A 22,360-nucleotide genomic window follows, 5' to 3' on the forward strand; every position below is an offset into this window, starting at 1 on the left:
CCTTGGGAATCGATATTCACAATTGTTGATTTATAGGCGGGGGGGGAGGCGGTGGGGAGGGAATGGGTGAATATTCATTCTGGTCGCTCGTTTCTGGGAGGACAATAAAATCACGACTACGGCATGGCACCATGGCAGGTGGCAGGCCCTCACCCCGGTGCATCTCAGGCCACCATAATTCACAGCTCTGACCATCGTCTCGCAACGAGAGAATGCATTACTCGGGGCGCGATATATCTATATATATAAAATCGCAAATCTGTCTGTCTGTCTGTGTGTCGCCGGACCATACGCACTTTCATTGGACGACCGGCGCGAAACACGGTGGTTGCTCCTGGCAACGGGTAGCGACGCATTCGCTGCGGGGTGGACGCCATTTTTAATTCCCGTTAAAAATATGCGCACGCATTAACACGCAACTCTGAGGTAAATTCATCAAAGTTTCACGTCCTCTTCACTCCCCCCCACCCCAATGTGTGCAATTACTATTATAGAGTCGGTAGATAATAAAATTATAGCGATTAGACAGTATTATTGTAGCGCGGGGGGGGGGGGGTAACGGCCCCAGTACCCAGCCTCAGCCGGGTGGGCAATCTAGGCGAGGCCGGAGGCTCTGCACGGTACTAGGCCTCGACACCCCACCCGTGTCAAGCGACGACTTTGTGGTATAAACTCGATATACCCAGCGTTGCCCGGGGGGAAAATACATTTAAAATCTTCTGAAAACTTTCAAACATTACATACCAATGAAAAAACAACTGTGTAATTACTTTTAAACCCGACGCGCCAAGAATCGATTCTTTAAATGTTGACTGTACAAATAGTCATTAAGCTGGGTGGGTGTACTGGCAGTCTATAATGCAGACTGTAGCCTGGTTATTAAGCTGGGTGGGTGTACTGGCAGTCTATAATGTAGACTGTAGCCTGGTTATTAAGTAAAGTGAGTCAATTTGTAACACGTAGGCTTTCGCGACCATTATTCATAAACAACGTTATTGGGTTTAGATCGCCTTTTTTATTAATGTGTTGTAACCCTCCACCACCCGACACGGCCAATCAGTAAAAAAGTGTCACGTTGATAAAAGAATAATAGTTGGTAGTGAGGGGAACATTTTATTTTGCGTTAAAAATGCTTTAAAAATACACTAAACGCTCAGGTAAATTCTTCACTGCGTGATGTCCCCCCACCCCGATGCGTGCAGTGATTACTACTATACATTTGCTAGATGCTACCACTATAGGCCGTAGATATTACTGCACAGCAGCCGAGGAGATCGTGGCTGGGGGGGGGGGCAGGGGTAGCAGCCCATCTGTGTATATATGTAAGGTTATTAAGAAATATATTTTTCACCCGGGCAACGCCGGGTACTTCTGCTAGTATATATATATAAATACATATAAAACGCGTATAAATACAAGGTGGCCGCGTACAACTGACTCGGAACTTTGAGTTATCCTCCAACCACAAACCTCTGCAACAAGTGGCAAAATTCACTATCCCTTAGGAACCAATATTGATTGATTCATTGGGAGGAGGAGGACGGGAGGGGGGGGGATGAGAAGGGGTGAATTTTAATTTAAGTCGCCCGTTCCTGGGAGCACAATAAAACCGCGACCATGGCGTGGCAAGCGGCGGCGGGCCCTCACCCCAGTGCATCTCGGCGCCGCGGACGCCCGGCTCGGCCACCGTCTCGTACTGCAGCTCGAAGTCGACGATGCGGGCGCCCACCGGCGGCTCCAGGTCCTCCCACTCGAGTGCCACCAGCGTGCTGGTGGGCTCCAGCGCCGGCGAGAGCCGCAGCCTGAGCCGTCAGCCACCCCCCGTCGCCCGTAGGTCAGCCAGCGCCATCGTCCGCGGCGACAAGTTCGGTTGGCGGAATTCGTGACGAGATTACGCCGCCAAATGGAGCTGGGATTTTGGTGAAGTGTTACGTTGATTCTGGTTTTACCAAATCGTATGATCCTGATTTTCTTGGTTCTTTCAGTAAAGTCACGTAGAAGGGAAATAATAAAATAATAAAAATAAAACATTGTGGCCGAAACGTCGTGAGAATTATTTTTTGCTGTCTTTCCGACAGACCTGTTCTTCACCTGAGGACGGCTGCTTGCGTTATGGCCGAAACGTCGTGAGAATAATTTGTTGATGTTTTATTTTTATTATTTTATTATTTCCCTTCTACGTGACTTTACCGAAAGAACCAAGAAGATGAATCCCTGTCGTCACGAAAGCTTTAAATCGATATATATATATGATCCTGGCTTCGCACTAAGTACTGACTCGGAGACAGGGATGATTTCAGTATAGTCTCAGCTTAATCCTAGTTTACTACCTCAGTAGTATCATCTCAGCTCCGAGTCTGTACTTAGCGTGGAGCCGGGATGATGCCACTGAGGTAACAAGCGAATTTTTTTCGTCTTTTTCTAAATTTTAGTGAAATAACTCATCGGGCGAAACGACCCTGAGTCCAAACTACCGATCGAAGACTGATGTGCAACGTTAAGGCGACAGCGGCTGACGAGTCTGAAGTGAAGACTCCATCAAAGAACAACTCTGCACGACTCGCAGCCACTTTTAAAATGCAGCCATGCGGTTGGGCGATTCACATTTTTTCTTTTCATGTTATGCGATAATGTGTGGTGTACAGGCTTACTGGAAGATTATGGGTAGAGGATGGCGTGATAAACAATTGGATGCTTCATTGACACAAATTTGGGTGCGGTACGATTGTATATGATGTACAGTTGTACTGTGAGGCTTATGATGCTTGTGTTCTTTTGCACCGTACGTAGCCGACCGTGAGATGCATGGTAAACGGTTCTGAGTGATGAATATTTGAGTTTGATTTGGTGATGCTGCTGCATTGGTGGCGGTGCACAAGCACGATTCACAAACAACTCAACGCACTCATCATTCACACCCCCAATGCCCCTTCTTCATAGCTGTCGCAGCATTAATGTGCTACGAAGAAGGGATATTTCCAGAAACTTTACAAGTTACATATAGTTTTTTCCTTTTAAGACAGTTATCGAACAAAGGGATTGAATATTTGCTTACTGTAGAATGACGTACAATGCATGTGCTCATTGTAAAGGTCATTGGAGTAGTTATTTGGTGAAAATTGAAAACTCATTTATTTATTTTTTATTTTTAGTTTGTCATATTTCCCCCTCACCAGTGATTAGCATTGTTGGCTACGCACAGTGCGAAAGAAGTTCAACTTACATACAAATAAGACTTATTATTGTTGTTGTTAATACAATGAGGTGTGGTGGATCTTGCTGTCTGAGCGTCGTGTGCAGGAGTCGGGGGGGCGGCCGGGGGGTGCGTGGGAGGGAGGGAGAGGGGAGGGAGGGGGAGAAAAGGCGGGCGGGAGGGAGGGGGGGAGGGAGGGGAGAGTAGGGAAGACAGGTGGGAGGGAGGGGGGAGGGGAGGGAGGTGGAGGGAAGGTAGGTGGAAGGGACAGAGGGGGGGAGGGAGGGAGAGGGGAGGGAGGGGGTAGGGAGGGGGGAGGGGAGGGAGGGGGGAGGGAGGGAGGGAGGGGGAGAAAAGGCGGGCGGGAGGGAGGGGGGGGAGGGAAGGCATGTGGGAGGGAGGGGGGGAGGGGAGGGAGGTGGAGGGAAGGCAGGTGGGAGGGACGGAGGGGGGGAGGGAGGGGGGAGGGAGGGAGGGGGTAGGGAGGGGGGGAGAGAGGGGAAAGGGAGGGGGGGAGGGAGGGGGGAGGGAGGGGGGGAGGGAGGGGGGATGGATGGGGGAGGGAGGGAGGATGGAGGGGGATGGAAGGCAGGCAGGAGGGAAGGCAGGCGGGAGGGAGGGGGGCACATACGTGGGCCGTGGCAGGGGGGCGCAGTCGGGGAGGCCCTGGTGGTCGAAGGCATCGGGGTCACAGCGGCACCAGTTCCCCACGACCTCGCCGCGCCCCGAGCACCAGGCAGCACTCTGCATGGCCGTGCGGCACGCCTGCACGCGAACGGCAACAACAGCAAGCGCCGTCGTTATCCGCCACCCCACGACGCGCCACCCCACGCCATCAGCCCGTTTAAGTCTCTCCGTCCGTGTCCCCACGCGGGTTCAATCGGAGGACCGAGCCTTGCGGGGAGGGTCGTCTGCCCCCACGGGTTAAGAGTCCGTCACCGCTCTGCCGGCGGGAACGCGCTGCCCAGGGGCAGATTGCATGCCCTTTTCGCACGTAATGAGAGGCCGGACAAATGTGGGCGCCGCCATATTTCAATTAAATCGGAATTGATTTTAAAAAATGCAAGAACAATTTCTTAAATTAGCCACTTGTGTATTGTTCGTATATTCACTTTCAAACATATGACTGCAATTTAGCATTTTTATTCGTAAATAAATATACATTTTCAAGCACATTTTTAGCTGGTGTGGAAATTCCACGTCATCGTCGTAGCGGCCAGTCTCTCCATAGGACGACCGGTGCAAGAGACATTAACCTAAGGAATAGGACGACCAGTGTGGGTTGGTAAAGAGGAAGGACCAGGACCCAGCCCACAGATATCACTGGCAACTGATGTCAGCCACAGCGGAGAAATAAACACGGGTCAGTGGCTCAGGAGTGCGGTGCCACTAACCCACTGGATCTCTCTGCCTCATCATTTGTTGTGTGTTTAGTTGGTTGTCCCCCCCCCACCGCACCTCCGGTTAGCACGGCTGGCTAAGTACGGTGCGAGAGATTGTTCAACATACGTACGTCCATCACGTCCCATTCAGAGAGCGGCTGCCCACAAGGAAAAACAAACATTCACGCTCCGTCGGTTGAAACCCGAAACGGCAAAAGCGCATGCGCAGAACAAGCGCGCAATTCAATTACCTCCTCGGGAGAATCTCGACGAAGAGGGATGCAGCTTTTGCTCGCAGGGAGGCCTCTTCGGAGCGGCCTCTAATGTGCGGCGCGGATCAATGCCGATGGATTTTGCGGGCGCGCGAGGCTCCGACTCGGCCACCGCGTCGGTTCACCCCCCACCCCGCTTCGCGTCGAGGGTGCGGGATCATCCGAGGCCGCCGCCGCGGGCGGGCGGGCGGGCGAGCTCGCGGGGGGTGACCCCTCTCTCCTGGAGGAGAGGACAGGGCGCTAACTCGATAACGTCGTCCCCCCTGCCACCCGTAATGCGGCAGCCTCGGCCTGTGCCGGCCGCACCTGTAGCAGGGGCAGGCGGTACAGGGGTCGCTGTGGAAGGGCGCCTCACTGGCTAGGAGATGTTAACTACCTCGCCTGGTATACAGGAGGTCGTGGGTTGGATCCCGACCCTGACGCCTGCTGTATATTTGGAGTTTGCATGTCTCTCTCTCTCATCATCATCATCACGGTGGCTGGAGATGTTAACTACCTCGCCTGGTATACAGGAGGTCGTGGTTTGGATCCCGACCCTAACGCCTGCTACATATTTCTCTCATCATCATCATGGTGTCTCGGAGATGTTAACTACCTTGCCTGGTATGCAGGAGGTCGTGGGTTCAATCCCGACCATGACAATGCCTGTATATTTTGAGTTTTCATGTCTCTCTCCCAATGGTCACGTGGATTTTTCTCCAGGTGCTCTGGTATTTCCCTCCATACTTAGAATCAACGTGCGTTTTGTGTATTTGGCTGCATTACATTTCCACGCGACGATGTGCCACTTCGTTGTGAGCTGTCATTAGTGACCAGTCCGCGTCTGAAAGAGAGCTACGTAGCTCAGCGGGCCTTACCTGGTGAAACGAAGAATAGTTTGGTTTTAAAGGCGGCGAACGTTGACTCAGAGGGCAGTACTGGCGGAGGGGCACGGCACGCTCTCACACCCCTCTCAACCGGTTCTCTTTGCTGAGTTACGGCCTACATCGCTCCGGGGTTATGCAGCCGATTCTTTTTGTCAATGAACGCCGGGGAGGTCTTTGCAGCTGTACTGCTGCGTGGTTCTCCGAGGTGGCGTCGCGGCGCTGTTCGGTGCTTCTGCAGGAACTTGAAGAAAGAATGCCAGCGGTATCACCTGACACTTGAATTGGAATGCTTTGAAGAGGGTTCTTGCAAAATGTTCGGATGAAGAGGCTGATAATATAATGAAGGATGTGCTAAGAAATTATGGCTTTTGAGTATGTGTGTGTATATATATATGTCTATATACATATTGTGCAGTGGATAGCGCACTCTGCTACTAACCTGGTGACCTGGGTTCAATCCCTGCTTATGACCAAAAACAGTGGCGAATGTTTTAACCGGTCCTGGGCATCTCCTAGGTTGACCTAGCCTCAAATGAGTGCTTAGTGTGGTGTGTAAAGATTAGCACTGGCTAGGCGTGGTGCTGGCCACCGTAAATAAGTCAACGCAGCAAAAATTTGGAAAGTGTTTATGAACTCTTGAAATTTAGTAAACTCTTGAAAATGCGTATGTAAATCTTCCAATTGTTCCAAAAGTGTTTCTTAAACAAAATAGCTAATGGACATTTAAATTGCACTCCTAATTTACTCTCGTACGGACGCCTATTTTTACCCAACAATGATCTACTACGATGGTTGTCGGCTTAATTGGGGCAGCTCATGCAGCAGCACATGCGGGCATTGCTTTTCGCACAAGATGATGAACAGCGACGGCTCGGGAAAAATATCATCCGAGAATCGTGGTCGCTACACTGACAGCTGCACTGGCCACCAGCTGCTCCCAGCAATCTCTATCGTGCTGTGACGGTTCCACCTGTGACGGTTCCACCTGAAGACGGAGGCTTGTGTTGCCTCCGAAACGTCGTGATTTTTATTTTAATTTTATTTTACTTTTATTAATTAAAAAAATGTTCCTACGTGACTTTACTGAAAAAACTTAAGAATATGAATCCTTGCAGTCACGAAAGCTTCAAATCTAGAACTCTGATATATATATTTTTTGCTCTCCTCCTGCTCTCAATGCCCTGTCTCTGGGTCACGTTGTTAACGAGTGAGAGCACACGGTTGCGTTGAAGCTCTCCACAAGCTCACCACTCACGGTGGCTAGATGTGAGCTACCTCGCCTGGTGGACAGGCGGTCGTGGGTTCGATTCCAATCCTGTTGCCTGTATATTTGAAGATCGCTTGTCTCTCTCCCCGTGGTCGGGTGGATTTTTCTCCGTGCCCTCCGGTTTTTCCCTCAACATTTAGCATCAACATCGCGTTCATAGTATCTGGCTGATATAAATGTCCACACGATGATTAGCCACTTTGTTGACCTATCATTGGTGGCCAGGTCGCTTGTGAAAAAAAGCGATATAGCTTAGTGGGCCTTACCTGGTAAAATAAAATGTAAAAAATAGTTTACATTTAATAGTTTATGGTTTATTCGAACAGTGGCGGCGCTAGGTATACGTAACACAAGCAGAAGTTTAGGGCCCCAAGCAGCTCATGGGGTGGGGGGGGGGTCCCAGTCTCAGATTAAAATCCTAATAAACACTTTCGTTTGTGAGAATTGCTGTTCAAATTACCGCTGAGCTCAGACAATGATAGCGCGTTAATGAACGCCTGTACATGTGACGGTTTAATCTGAGGCTATACATCGAGTGGTGGAGAATTACACACCAAAAATTTGGCCAGATCATTATCTGGCCAAACCAGAAAATCAATTGCAAATCACAACAAGCAAATTAACATGAAAAACGCCAATTATTCTGCTCTATCTGGGCCGCTTCTCTCTTTAATTTTTTTGCAAAAAGTCTCTTATCTCATTCCATCTAGGTCTCTTGCCAATGTGGCTCTCGTCGTCTCGAAATGGGGAGCGCCAAAATAATTTCAAATAGTTATCACTGGGGTCCCCCCACAATTGGTGAGCCACTCACCACTGGGATGCTCACACGATAGCTTGGCTGGTCAGCAAGCCCTCTCTCTGTGTAGTTTAACACGTCGGCATTCGCGACCAATAGTATCCATAAAAGAGGTTTTTGGGTTAGATCGCGTAAAAATGTACGTGCTCTCTCCATTTAAACCCCCTCTAAGGCGCTTTCCACGTGAGGCCAAACCTCCCTCGAATACATTTGGCCAAATAAATGTCCCTCTTTTTACATTATTATTGTTGTTGCATTGCAATAGGAGCCCAGTGCAGAGCACAAACCGTGCCGTGAGGCGTTGGGGGGGAGGGGCGGTGGGTACAGAAAATCCGCGGATCTCAGCTCCGAATTTTATGCATCTGGGTTTAAAGCAGTGGGGAACGTGGGCTCGCCGCCCCACCGAGAAGGCACCACGAGCAGGGTGGTAGTGGGAAGAGGGGAAGGGAGGGGGGCAATGTTAAAAAGAAAGGGAGGAGCACTGAGGATGGAATAACTAACACGCACATTGGTCAACTTCTAAACCCATCATAGCCCCCCAGCCAAAATGTCCCTCTTAAATACGAGTCTTGAGATTCGGTGAGGCTTGCCTGGGTAACTAATGTGTATCATTGTTAAATGGCACAATCATATTTACTACGACTCATTTAATTTTTAATATATATTTAACGTACAGCGTCGTGGGATGCAATTAGCATGAATTCCGCCGTATAAATACAATTATTTCCATTGGTTCTGCGCCTACTAATGGACGTGAGCACTGCTCCACTGCTGGACAGTTTAAGGAACACTTTGACGTTTGTAGTCACAACTGCTTCAACTCAATGCCTGCCACGAAAACATGTGGCCAAAATCCAGCAGCTAATAATGTCTCTTTGGATTGTATAACATGGGCTGTGGTCTCTCAATGGCGCAGAACATTTCCCAATTGTAATTTGGAGGAGGAGGAGGAGACGTGTTTACACGGTGCTGCAATCGAAAGTGACGCACATCTGCATTTGCAATAATCCATTAAAATGGCGATTGTCTTGTTTTGCGCATGACTTTAAAGCAGAGCACATGTGGGGCATAAAACTACTACGCACAAGCAGGTGATAGTGGATTTTATTTTACCCTAAGAGCAATCATGATGAACGTGGCTCATACGGTGAGGGTTGGAATATCAGGCGGACTAACTTTCTACTCAGAGATGGCAACTGAGCCTTATGGTGGGACCCCGGGGTCCCATAAGCCCCCGGCTCTCGCATAAACTGCGCTGCGACGTCATTGTATGTCTGTTGAAGGCGAACGATACAGGAATTTATTCCTCTCGACGAGCTCTACACGAAGCGCTCATCAAAGTTTCAAAGTTGTGTTTATGACTACGCATTCGTGCTCGCTGCGCTTGGACGACACGACAGAAGAATGATTCGCGCCAGGTGCGCGGTTGGATGGAGTCGCCCAAATTAATTAATTAATTTATATTTGACTTCCGTTTATTCGGGACCCCGGGGTCCTGCCATAAGGTTCATTATTAATGATTTAAGGACACTTTCGTGGTGCAGCGGTCAACGCACTGAACCTACAACCCAGAGGTTCACGGTTCGTTACGATCTCACGGCGCGACAATTGAAACAACAGAACACGTTTCATAAATCCCCCCTGCCTCTGTCCAGCTCGCTGCAGTGTGATTTGGCTCGCCATCGTGGGCGCCACGGTGCCGAGATGTTAACTACCTCACCCGATATACAGGAGATTGTGGATTCGGTCCCGACCCTGACGACGCTTGTTGTAAATTTAATGCTTGCACATTCTCCCCGTGGTCGCGTGGATTTTTCTCCGGGTCCTCTGATTTCTCCCTCCACATTTAGAATCGACATGCGTTTAGAGCATTTGGCTGCTATACATTTCCACGTGATAAGCCACTTCGTTGAGTTATTACTTGTGGATAGGTCGCTTCTGAAAAAAAGGGATATATAGCTCAGTGGGCCTGACCTGGTAAAAAAAGAATAATAATTGGCAGATGGTCGAACGCATTGGTGAGGTGTGGTGGCATCAGCGGCTTTGCCCACGATAACATCTTAATCTTCATCACGAACTGTTTATTCCCAACGAAGATCCCGCCGTTACCAGTCCTTACTGCTACAGACAGCAGTTCCCTCCACCACCACCTCATCCTCACCCCTCCTCACCCCTCCTCCCGCCCGGCGCGTCTCTCACCTCCCGCGTGCGATTGTCGTGGAGGAGTTCGCAGACGGACGACGTCCTCGCGGCCTCGAGGAGCACGGGCGTGGGTCCAGTGGCGTGCGGCTGGCCATGCTCGGCGCAGAGGCTACACGACGGCGGGCAGCCGCCCTTCTCCCAGCAGCTCATCTCCAGCCCCGGGATGCCCGCGCCATCCCCGGCACCACCGCCGGCCAGCCCGGAGATGTACGCCGCGAACGACGTATATTTGGGGTCGCGGCCCCGGTGCGTCTCGCCACCGGACTCGTGCATCACTTCCGGCCCCGGCAGGAGGGGTGGGGGGGCGAAAGAAAAAACGGAGATTCAATCGAATTCTTTCCACAAATGGAGCAATAACCTTTGCTGATCTTGGCAAGGAGCGTAAAACGTCACGCGGACTCCGGACCGCCTCGCAGCGGCGGTGGCTTTTTGGCTGGCCGTCAAACAAAGATGGTCACCGTGCCGCGCGCTTTCAGATGCGCTTCTGCGGCCGTCTGGAACGCTCTTCCTTCCCATATTAGGAAGTCAATGCAGTTATGCCCTTTTAAATCATCCGAGATTGAAAATGGATTTCTTTAGAACTGCTTTTTGTGTTTTGTTTGTTGCCCTTCCGATTAGCACAAATTGCTACGTACGGCGCGAAATAAGTTCAACACGCATGCATACAATGACGATAATGGCCTCAACGGGATGGGGGGCGGTGGGGAGGGCGAAACGTCGGACGTCATTCGGAACAACACGTGCCGCATTCTGAAAAGACGGGCGTGGCGTTGCAGGAGGTGGCTCAAGTACACGCCGCTTCGCCAGCCATTGCTCCTGCGGATATGTGTGTGGGTTGTGCCTGTTACGGCTCTCTGGGAGTGTTTAGTTTTCGGGTTTGGACCGCGTGTTGTTCGTCACGGTGTCCCATCCAGCGCACGAAGCGGCACATCGGAATACCACGCAGTACAGTATGAAAACATACCAGAGAGCTGTACAGCCACAACCGCAAAAAAACAACAACGTAGGACTATCACAAATGTGTGACAGAGTGCATACTTGTAGTGTAGTTTAACAACATCTTGTAAATCGCGTGCCAAACTTGGATCGCGATGCCGGCACACGTGGCCAGACTCTTTTTTTGATCTTTAACGCTCACTGCGATGCAAACGGCGCGCACAAAATTCTTGGTTACCGCACCACGTGGCATTAACCAGGGCAGCAGGCCGCCACGACTCGAACCAACGAAACGCCCGCAAAGAAGCCGTCACGAGCGTCACACACGAGCACGCCGCGGATACGATTCGTGGCGAAAATAAACGCAGTGTCATGAAAACGAGCGACCACCTCGTGGGTGGCACAGCGAACGGCAGGGCGGGCCCGTCAACTGATGGATGGCTGCATCAGCTGATGGAGGGACAGGTGGTGGGGGCGAGCGGTAGTGGCGTACGTCACTTTACTTTTTAATGAAACAAGGTGGGCACGTAACGATGCTTTAGATGACAAACTCGGGGCCTCGCGTACGTCGCTTTTCAAGGGAGACGGGACTCAACTCACGGACGCGTGCGGTGCTCGCAGCGACGGCCGCTCCTTTTGGCTATCCGCAGCTTGACGAATGAAAACGGTGTGGGAATCACACGTGAATTAAGCATGGCGTGCAGATAAAGGCTCCCTCTTTTGATGTTGTGTAAACATTTGCGAGCGAGCGGTACGTTGCACGCGGTCCCATTACAGTTCCATGCAGCTGTATTTATGCGACGAGCCAAATGGCACGGGCACAGGCTGCAGTGGACAAAAAAATTGTATGTGGAGAGAGAAAAAAAACTGGGCCGACGTCAAACTCAAAAAATCATGAAATAATTCTAAAATATAATTATAATCCCACAGTCCCCCCCCAAGCCCGTATGAAGACACGCCGCAATTATAGATCGCAATAAATAATAATACAGCGATGTCAAAGCTTCTCCCGCAAATATCATGGCCATAAAACAAGTTGGCATGTCAAACTTTTCAGGCAAAAGTTGGCGGCGAATATTTAGGAGACATTTATTGTGCGCGCACGAACAGACTTGTACACGCACACACATATATACAGATGAGCGTGTACACACATGCAGATACATTCATACACACATACATATACAAGATAAAGACAATGATCTGTCATATAGCCTGAATCGACTTTTGGGGCAGGTGCTGCTAGCAAGTAACTATGAAGGCTGGCATGGCACACGAGGTGGTGGGTGGCCAGCACCACGCCCAGCTGGCTTTGTCTCATGAGTGGCGATGTTTACATATCGCACGAGATTCTCATTTAAGGCTGAGTCAAACTAGCGGAGGCCCAGGCCTGTTTCAGATCACCGTCACTGGTGTTGGCCATGAGCGGCAATTGAACTCAGGTCGCTGGGTTCGCAGCACAATTACATACAAACTCATGCACACACTTTTATGCAGACTCACACACGATGAGACATCGACACACTCTCTCACACACCGCCTTGCACAAGTTGTGCGGTGGTGGGGGCCGTGAGAGGGAAAGTTACATTTCAGGGGCAAGAGATGATGGCATGTGCAATTAATCAGGATGGTGGAGCGCTCCCATCCATCGCAACTGTCCTGGGCAAAGACTGATGAACTAGGCACTTAATAAAACCAACGGCTCCTGCCGTTAAATGTGAGGCGCTTCGCTCATCCTGTCTCGGAGCAACACAAGGCAATACATAATACCTGGCCTGTCCTCGTGATGGGCGGTAATGTCATTAAAGGCTGGCACCCAGGAAAGGAATGTTATTACCTGGCAGTGAATGTTATTTACAAGGTGGCTTTGGTGTCGCTTGGCCCACCACCAGGGACTGCATTATTGTCGATGCGGGCTTCACTCAAGAGTCAAAGACGGAGAGAAAAGCCCGTGCCACACGTCGTTCTGATCGGTGATCGGTCACTGATATCATCAGTTGGTCGCTGACGTCACCGTATACTGGATGGTAAAAGTGCATGAGGACTTACAATTGCTTGAACTTGCTGCTGCCTGCGGAAAAGGGGCCTCCGCTAAAAGTGAACTCTAGTTGGGTATTTGGCCTACTCTTCTACATCGACCCAGACGCGTTGGAGGAGGCAGGCGTACCCACACTTTACCCCACCACATATGATCTGCCAATCGACTTACCTGCAGTGCGCCCATTGTGATCGTTGAGCTGCATTGGGTTCCGGTTGCCGAATGAATACATTATGAGGTCGCACTCATTGTACACAAAGTGTTTGCCACAGAAGAACCACGGTACCTTGCCGATTTCTTCACGGAGTATAAACCATCATGCAAACTCCGGTCGACCTCGCAGCGGCTTTTGGCTGACCATCAAACAAAGACGGTCACCGCATCGCGACGCTTTCAGAGGCCGTCTGGAACACTCTTCCTTCCGATATTGAGAAGCCACTGGAGCTTTGCACTTTTAAATAATCTCGGTTGAAAACGAATTTCTTTAGAACTGCCTTTTCGTGTTTCGTTTGCTGTCCCTCAGCCGCACCTCCGATGAGCACGGTAGGCTACGTGCAGTGCGAAAGAAGTTCAACGTACATACAAACAACCATTGACACCAAAGGGTGGGCAGAGGTGGTGGCGGCAGAGCGGAGAAGTTCGCGGTGGGGGGATTAAGAAACATGCCCCGTTCTTCCGACTGCCGCACCAGCAGATGGAACTGAACCCGCGACCTCTGCACCCGCAAAAGCAGTGCACGGCTAAACATTGCGGCTCCTTGAATCAATGTAATATCGATGACGTAACGCCAACAGGGGATTAAATATCAATGCGATGTTCTTATATTGTCTTTTGCTTTTAATATATTTTTCTCCCCCCCCCTGTATCCCCCTTCCCCCGGTGTTCCGACTAGTGTCGGTTACAGGACGTAGCTCCTTTGTAAAGGGCCCACCACTAGATAACAACATGGATTTCACATCCTGTTGGGAGCACAACAGATGTGAAACTTTACACCCGCATCACACTAAATGACACGGTTACATCACCCCGCGACGTGCAGGTGTGCCCCCCCCCCCCACCGAAACCAGGAACGCCGAAACGTCAATCCGGCCGTGTTATATTACAAGGGCAAATATACAAGCTCTGCACGAATGTTTTAATTCCGAAACGAGAAATTTGATTAACGTCTGGCGTTGGCCCGCTGGGAAACGCTCATCTCAGTCATTCACACCGACCCAACGCATCTGCAGCCAAGACCAACATACAAGGCCCTTCCTTATTCGTTATCTCATCTCACTCTACTCCACTCTGCTCAATCTGCTACCTGTCCCGTCTTATGTCACTCCAATTCCCATCCTGCACTCTCCTACCTCTGCCCTCCACACACGTTCCTACCAATCTCCTCTTATCTCACTCTACTCTCCCTCTGCACACTCTCTCTCTGCTCCAGCAACCACAGCTTTGTATGGAATACCCCATTCAACCTCCATCGTGGAAGGTCGTTCATCTCTTCGACCGCCCCGATATTCTCGAACTCCCTTGCCTCCCAAACATCCGTGTTGTCGACTCCGTGTCCCTCTCGAAGGCCAATCACAATCCCATCTCTTCGAATTGACCTTTGCTTACGTATGTCTGACTGACGCTTTTCTATCAAATAAATACGTCCACTGTTTCTGTACGGTCGCCATGGTGGCGAGATGTTGACTGCTGTGACAGATATACAGGAGGTCATGGGTTCGATTCCGAACCTGACGATGCCTGCTGTATATTTGGAGTTTGTATGTTGTCCCCGTGGTCGCGTGGATTTTTCTCCTGGATGAAAATCCACTTCGTTGAGCTATCACTTGTGGCCCGATCTCTTCTGAGAATTATTTTTTGCTATATATATCGGTGTTCCTTACCTGGTAAAATTACAAAAATAGTTTAGTTTAAATATTTTTAGTCCTGAGATGCATTTGCACTTCGACAGAATGTAAATCCAAATTGTCACTGCATTGAATACAATTTTGCTTCCTACAAAATGGTACAGATGGAAGAGAGCTGTGAAGACACGCGGGGACATAAAGGGAGATTTGTACCAGAGTGTCAAAAGCTACTTCAGTTTAGACACGTGACAAAACATTTGGGATTGTAGACAAAGCAACACAATGTCCCCTTCTCCCTGACGTAATGGCCAGCCCACAGGACTTGCAACTCAGAGGCTCCCCAGTTCGAGTCCATCTCCTAGCGTGGCAGTTGAAATGGTGACAATTTTATTTCCTCTGTCCACCCGCCGTAACGACAGTTAATCGACTGGCAGGTTGCGTGTGGTAATGGGTAAAACGTGGGCACTCTAAACTCTTCGACCGAGAGTGTGCCGTTAGTGCCCAAGCATGCAACGGAGTCTCGGCATATCAATGGCAAAGACCAGGCCACAGAAACCCTCCAGGAAGAGTTCTCTGGAGCTCTACGTTTTGCATGTTGAGCTTCTTTCGCACCGCACGTAGAGCCAACCCTGCCAATCGCGAGGTGCGGTTAGCTGCCTCGAGCAGTGACGCAGGGACGCACTTGCAAGGCCTGCACCTTTAACCCCCCTCACTCATCACGGGCGTGCGCGACAATGAGAGACGACGGCGTGCGACAAATCAATGGCAGTTTAGCCGTCGGCGGACGGCACTGCCGCTTCTCCCCGCGCCTTTCGGCTAATGTCACCTGCGCTGGGCGGCATCTGTGAGGATTTACCGTCTTGGACGCAGTGGCCCCCGGTCGCGTCCCCCCTCCCCACGCCAAAGCCCGACAGCCACGCCGCGCACCCCGCCTCGCTCGCACACCTCACCCCATGCGACCCTCTCGGTCTGGCGTCTTCTCTTCCTCCCTCCACTCCTTCCCCTTCTTTGCCTCCCTCTTTCACTCCCTCTTTCTCTCCCTTACTCCACTCTGTCCACTCCCTCCATCCACTCACTCCCTCCACTCCCTTCCTCTATCTCCCTCCTCCACTCCCTCCATCCACTCCCTCTCTCTCCCTCAATCCACTCCTTCCCCTCTCTCCCTCCATCCACTCCCTCCACTCCAGCTCCCTCCCTCCACTCCCTCCATCCACTCCATCTCTCCCTCCATCCACTCCCTCCCTCCCTCTCTCCATCCACTCCCTCTCTGCATCCACTCCCTCCTCCACTCCACTCTCTCCCTCCCTCCATCCACTCCTTCCCCTCCCCTCCCTGCCACCACTCCCTCCCCCCAGCTTCTCTCCCCGAGATTGATGCCGCGCGGCGCGCGCCGAGGATGACATCATCTCCCTGAAAACAAAAAAAAAGTCAAAGTCAGCGTCGATAAACAACAAAAAAAAGCCACCGCCCGCCTCGGCAGCGCTGCGGTCTCCGGGCGCGCCGAGGGGCCCCGGGGCCCCTCCATCGCTCGGCCCCGCGCGGTGAACGCCGATAGCGGCGTCCAATCGAGAAAATTGCGTCGTTCTGCCACGCGTCGCTCAGTCCGGGAAGCGTCCAACTCCGTGCCATTGCTTTCGGGGCTGCTTTGTTGATGCGTTCGGCTCGTTGTCCTTCGGCCGCGCCTCCTGTGAGCGCGGGTGGTCCGCGTACGGTGCGAAAGAAGTTCGACGTACAGAGTGTCTCTTCCCCTTGTTCGCCCTCTCGTTCTCATTTCTCTCCCACGGTTTGCGTCTCCGCAGTCGAACGCGAAGCTCACACTGTTCAAAGCTTAGCTTTGTGGTGTGTTGACTCAGCCCATCATCTCTCCTGGGATCGTTAAAATTAGTACTACTTTGTGGGGGCAGTCAACAGCGGTTGTCCAACGGACAGTCTTTTCCCCGCCATTAGAATGTGGAATTTACATCAATGCCTCCTAACTGCAAAAGAACCGGGAGATGAGCACTGCCTCTCAATGCTCTTTTGAGCAGAAAATCACCGTGACCCTTGAATTGTGCCGATGGGTCTTGGTGCATCCGTCGATTCTCGACGCGTCAATGTCTTTTTTTATTTTCTTCGAATACAGATGGGCTATCAGAGTACTGAATTTAAGTGGTCGAATCGTCTACCAACGATTGGTGACATTTCACGCGAAATCATGGCGGGACCCCGGGGTCCCACCATGAGGTTCATTTGCCGATGCTCGAAGCGACAGTTTAGTCAAACGAAGTGCAAAAAACCCACAAAAATCCAATTATGATGCTCAGGATAAGAGTTTCCATTGCAAAATTTGTGCTCATTCCTATGTAATTCTGACCGCACTACAGGCATCACGTCAGAAGCTAAAGAAATTCGTCACAGCGATGCAACTCAAAAAAACGCCACACTTTTAGTATTTGCCAGTGCATGCCCCTAGATGCCTACAGATCTACTGAAATCGGCCACGACACAGTGCACTAATCACAGAGCACTAATCAACATGTTGATTCAGAGATGACCGGAAGAATTGCCCACATTACGAAAGACATGGATGGTAGATCTACAAAGTAGCTCAAGGTGCTGGGGCGCAGCAGGGCTCATCAAAGATGTGAACCAAACTGTGAAGTGAAACGCAGGCAATGGGTAATTCACGCGATTTGTTAAATTGACAATGGATTCGTTTTTAAAGAGCTTTCCAGCGACTGAGAAGCAACTGGAGCATTGAGAAAGTGCTCAACTCCTGCACGCGTTCAAATTAATGTTGATCGCTCGGCGCGAGGTGCACAAGCCCACCCTGTGGGGAAGTTAGTTTTGACGAGGCTAAACTACGCGCTTTTCTGGCCCGGGATATTGCGGCGTATCGCGTTCGCGCGCAAAAATGACACAAAACAAGGAAACCCGTAAAAACAAGTTTTCCACTATAAATCATTTATATGCGTGGCGGCTAGAGTCTTCTCGTCCTCTGGCTTGAGATGGCTGCCACCTATGGGTCAGATGATTGTCTGCCAGTATTAAGCAATTGGTAATTAAATATTTAATTTGTTTTCCCTAAACAGTGTAAAATTTTGGGAATTTTTTTCAGGAACATTAATTGTCTCGCACAACGAGTCTGTGTGGAAAATGTCAGCTCGATTGGATCACGGGAAGTGGGTTAAAAAACGACCGAAAGATTTGCACGGTCGTAAGCAAGCAAGCAAGCACGCAAGCAAGCAAGCATGCAAGCAAGCAAGCGAACTTAATATAAAGGATTTAAAAATAAAGTGGCTCCCCTATCCCCCCACCCCCTGCTGTTTGGAGTTAAAGAGAGACCCATGGAAGAAGACGTTTATTCTTCTCAAGGCTTCGTTTGGCACGAGAGAGATTTACACTGGTCAACCAAAAAAAAATTCTGGCCTGGACTTTTGCAGCTGTTTTAGACTAATTTCAGGGTGCTGATTCCAAATCTGATCTCAGATTTGCTCTATCACATCTCATTTTTATGCTATCGGCATACCCAATTTTCATTGATTTTACCCGAAATAAACTCTGTCACTTATGATTACAAGTTGTTGCGAGTCAGTGACTGGTTTAGTGTTAAAATATGGTGCTGTATTTTTAGGATAGCGTGTTTATAATATCATTTTATGTAGATATCCACATTTATTTAATATTTTTCTTCTGCAGTTTTTATTGAAAATGCAATATTTGATATCTCAAAAACCTGATGTGATAGACAAAAACTGGAATCAGCACCCCAGCATTACCTTAAAACCGTTGGAATACCTTACGCCAGAAAAAGTGTGTTGACCAGTGTTATCTTTACTTGAAACGAGCTCAATGGGTGAGGAATTAATCAAGGGGGCTGCCACACATGGCAACGTGTGTGTGTGTGGTTCTCAGATGCGTGTGGGGGGCGGTGGTGCAGCGGTTAGCGAACTACGCTACGAACCCCCGGGCCACCCGACTTCAAATCCGCTCACGACCACCAACACGAGTGAAAATTATCTCAACTGGTCCTAGGCATCCCCCTGGATTGACTCGGCTCTCAAATGAGTACCCAATTGGTTGTGTAAACACCGCCACTTAGGAGACAAGAGGTGGCCGGGCATGGTGCTGGCCACCCACTTCCTCGTGTGCCGTGCCGGCCTTCATCGGTGCTCGCTTACAGAACTTGCCCCAACAGTCTGTTTAAGGCTACACAGGTGAACTTTGTCTTTGTCTCAGCTGCCTTCAAGCAACCACCAGTGCATTACAATAGACGAGCCAATCAACTGGGGCAATTTTAGGGCAATTGTCGCCGGCATTTGTCAGTGGCGATGATTGCCGCAGAATTTCCCATTGTCAACATTTACTTCCACGGTGGCGTCACGGTGGCCAGATGTTAATTACCTCCCCTGGTATACAGGAGGTCGTGGGTTCGATCCCCACACTGACGCCTGTTGCATATTTAGAGTTTGCATGTTCTCCCCACGGTCGCGTGGAAGACAAATGAAAATCCTTATGGTTGTTGAGCAATGCAAAGCTCGTATTGTACATATTCTGTTGACCGAGTGGCTGGTAATATTGGATTAAATAAAGCTAGAAGATTAAGTTGGTTAGGACAACTGCATCAAATGTGGATGAGAACAGAATTAATCGTCAGGCAGGCAATGCACCGAAATGTAAAGATACAACGGAAAGAATAAAGAGCAAAAAGAGAGAAATGCATAAATTCCTATATTGTAATTATAATCTTGATATAATCCATATTGCACTTAAACGTGCCAAACATGTCTGACAGTGCAAAAAAAAACAGCTAATGCATGTACACTTGGATAACTATTGGGTATGAAGGATTGAAATGCAATTGGAAGAGCATGGGAAGACTTGGCTCAGCTTGGCCGAAAACTGGAAACTGGTGATGCTGTGTTGCCCCATGTGCCCTCCGGAACGTAATCGGCTGCAACTGCTTTGTCCACATCTGAGCCAGAAGTTGCTCAACATGTGCGTGTCTGGCCACACCCCTTACAGCAGAGCCCCACCCCTTCCCTGGTTAGTTCCAACCCCAACAGACCAAAATCGGGATTGAAACGACCAAGCAAATGCGTCACACAGTGATGGAATACGTTGCTAAAAATCGCCGAGCAGATTCATTGTTGGAAGGTGGAGTCTGTCCCTACTCAAAGCCACCCTGGTTCGAGAAACTTCCCGCAACTGATTTCAGAGACGTCCGCATACAAATGATTCAGTTGCATGCAACCAAGTTGCGCAAACCAATCACTCAGGTGTAGACTTACGTTACAGGTAAAGACCTCACCTCATTTAGCTGATTCCCTGCGCCGAACGTGTGCCCACTTTGGCTGACTCAGGAAAGTCGAGCCCTGTATCAGGCAAGAGGCAGTGGTGCTGCCACTTGGACAAAGAAGGAGTTGTGATGGAATGCAGGCACTATTTCAAAGTCGGACCGTTGTGATTTATAATGTAACTGGATCGAGCTTTTGGCTACTTTCAGGAATTATTACGATGGCAGAGCGTTTTATAATTTCGAGGCGATCTTCAATCTGTAACTTAGTGGAACAAGTGTCGTTGGAGATGAGTGCATTAACTGTATCATCGTAATCATATTTTAATATTCTACGCTCGAACTAATTAAAATCAGTGTATACGAGTACAACATAATCAATGCTTACATTACGTATGCATCCTACTTTAAATCAATCAATCAATGCTTTCTTTACACCTACGGTATAATCAGTGCGTTTGACATCAGCAACGAAACACTTTTATAGTGATAGGTTTTTACCCTTTTAACTGGTACAAAAACTGACACCTTTATATAAGGCATCATGTCTGCAATAACCACGACACAAGCAGTCAAAATGCAAAAAAAAGAAACAACTCTGATAATGAAAATGATATGCACTGTCCTTGAAGTTGATTGGTCCACACCCGAGACAGCTTTTCTTAGAGCCTAGTCTCCATTGGTGTTGGACCAGATGACGCCAAAAGGCGTACATTTTTGTTTGCATTTTGACTGCTTGTGGCTATTGCAAACATGATGCCTTGTATAAAGTTGTCAGTTTTTGTACCAGTTGAAAGGGTAAAAACCCATCACTATATTTTGCCACTGGTAAAGGAGGTCTCATAGTGTGAAACACTTTTCATCAACAATCGTGCTTCAAGACATCAATGGGGTGTTTACAAGCATGTGGAGAAACCCCACACATGCCAAGGGGGCAGCACTCGACGCCACACAGATGGAACAGGTTGGAGCCCACATTTTTTGCCGCATTTCCATCTCCTGGCAAGCTGGGGGGGGGGGGGTACGCGGCTCCAATCCTCGGCGCCCGCGGGAAAAGGGAATTTCGCCATCGTTTGTCGAGATCCACTGACGCTCGCCCTCCACAGGGCTCGACTACAAGGAGGCAATGCGTTCGGTCACCACCGCCTGGCCCAATCGATGAATCAATGGCACCGTTAAACCCGCGGTGTCGCGCCGCAGCGCTTAACGTCGGTAATGAAACGGTGATCGGTCCGCGGTAGAGGCGGGGGATTTAGATTTTTGTGGTTAAAGTTGCCAGATGTTACAACTATCGATGAGAACACAGAAGGCCCATCGACACGGATGCTTAATATGCACGGAAACAAATTAAAAGAGTGAATGTATAACGTGTGCAAATGCACTTTATATCTAGGCAGAGGAAAAACTAAATCCAGTTGCGGAGGTGCAGCGCCGTAATTTATTTAAATGGCTACATTTGTCGGAGAAGGTTATAAGGACAACCCATTAATTACGGTTTGATGGTCATGGGAAGTACATCTACACGAGGGCTGGTGGCACAGCACAGTATACCACATTTGTGAAGTTTAGTCGGGAGCTTTGAGCCAATTTCTTCGTACCCAGCATCAATAGCCTATGCCATCTCACGGTCACACATGCGACCCTCACGAACTCACCGTGATCATCAGAAGCATCCGACTTTATTTTTTAATAATCAACAACAAAAAACCTTCAACAACACAATATTTGTGTAACTCCAAGTGCCTGCTCTCTGTGCATGATGACCAGATTGGATAGTCTGCCAAGATTACACTCAGGTCTAATGTAAATTTAATCAGAGCACAAACACAACAATCACGAATGAAATATTAATACGTGCACATTAGCCAGTGCATTGTGAATGTCTCGTAATAATAAACAGCTGTAAATTAACTCCTTCGAAACGCAGAATAAGCAAAAGCTTGGCGATCCAAGCAGCTAAGAAGGGCCTGGTGATTTAAGTTGGGGGAGGAATAGGCATGCATCAAAGATCTCCTGAGTAAATCCATATTTGTTTCATCACACAGTCTTGTATCACTACATCTCACTAAACATCTCTCGTTCACCTCCACATCTCTTTACCTGGTTTCGACATCTTATCTCACTCGATCTGCAAGCCACATCTCTCCCATCATCTACACCGGCTATGTTTTCAATCATCGTCTCTCGGCATCCCCAACATCGTTCACCTCCACATCTCTGTACCTGGTGTCTACATCTTAACTCACTCCATCTGATAGCCACATCGCTCCTGTCACCTACACCGGCTCT

At 49.5% G+C, this 22,360-nt stretch overlaps 1 protein-coding gene across 1 annotated transcript in view; it reads right to left on the bottom strand.

The window, feature by feature from the left end:
• Positions 1-22,360, bottom strand: part of ASTN2 (astrotactin 2) — a 469,553-nt gene that overhangs the window by 35,782 nt on the left and 411,411 nt on the right. The window contains exons 18-20 of the mRNA XM_078616120.1: positions 9,976-10,253; positions 3,825-3,958; positions 1,648-1,802 (exon numbers count right to left, since the gene is read on the bottom strand). Of these exons, the coding sequence (XP_078472246.1) occupies positions 1,648-1,802; positions 3,825-3,958; positions 9,976-10,253 (567 nt within the window). The remainder of the gene's footprint in view (positions 1-1,647; positions 1,803-3,824; positions 3,959-9,975; positions 10,254-22,360) is intronic.

Source organism: Lampetra planeri, chromosome 49 (assembly GCF_965212315.1).
Source record: "Lampetra planeri chromosome 49, kcLamPlan1.2.h2, whole genome shotgun sequence".
Lineage (NCBI taxonomy): Eukaryota > Metazoa > Chordata > Hyperoartia > Petromyzontiformes > Petromyzontidae > Lampetra > Lampetra planeri.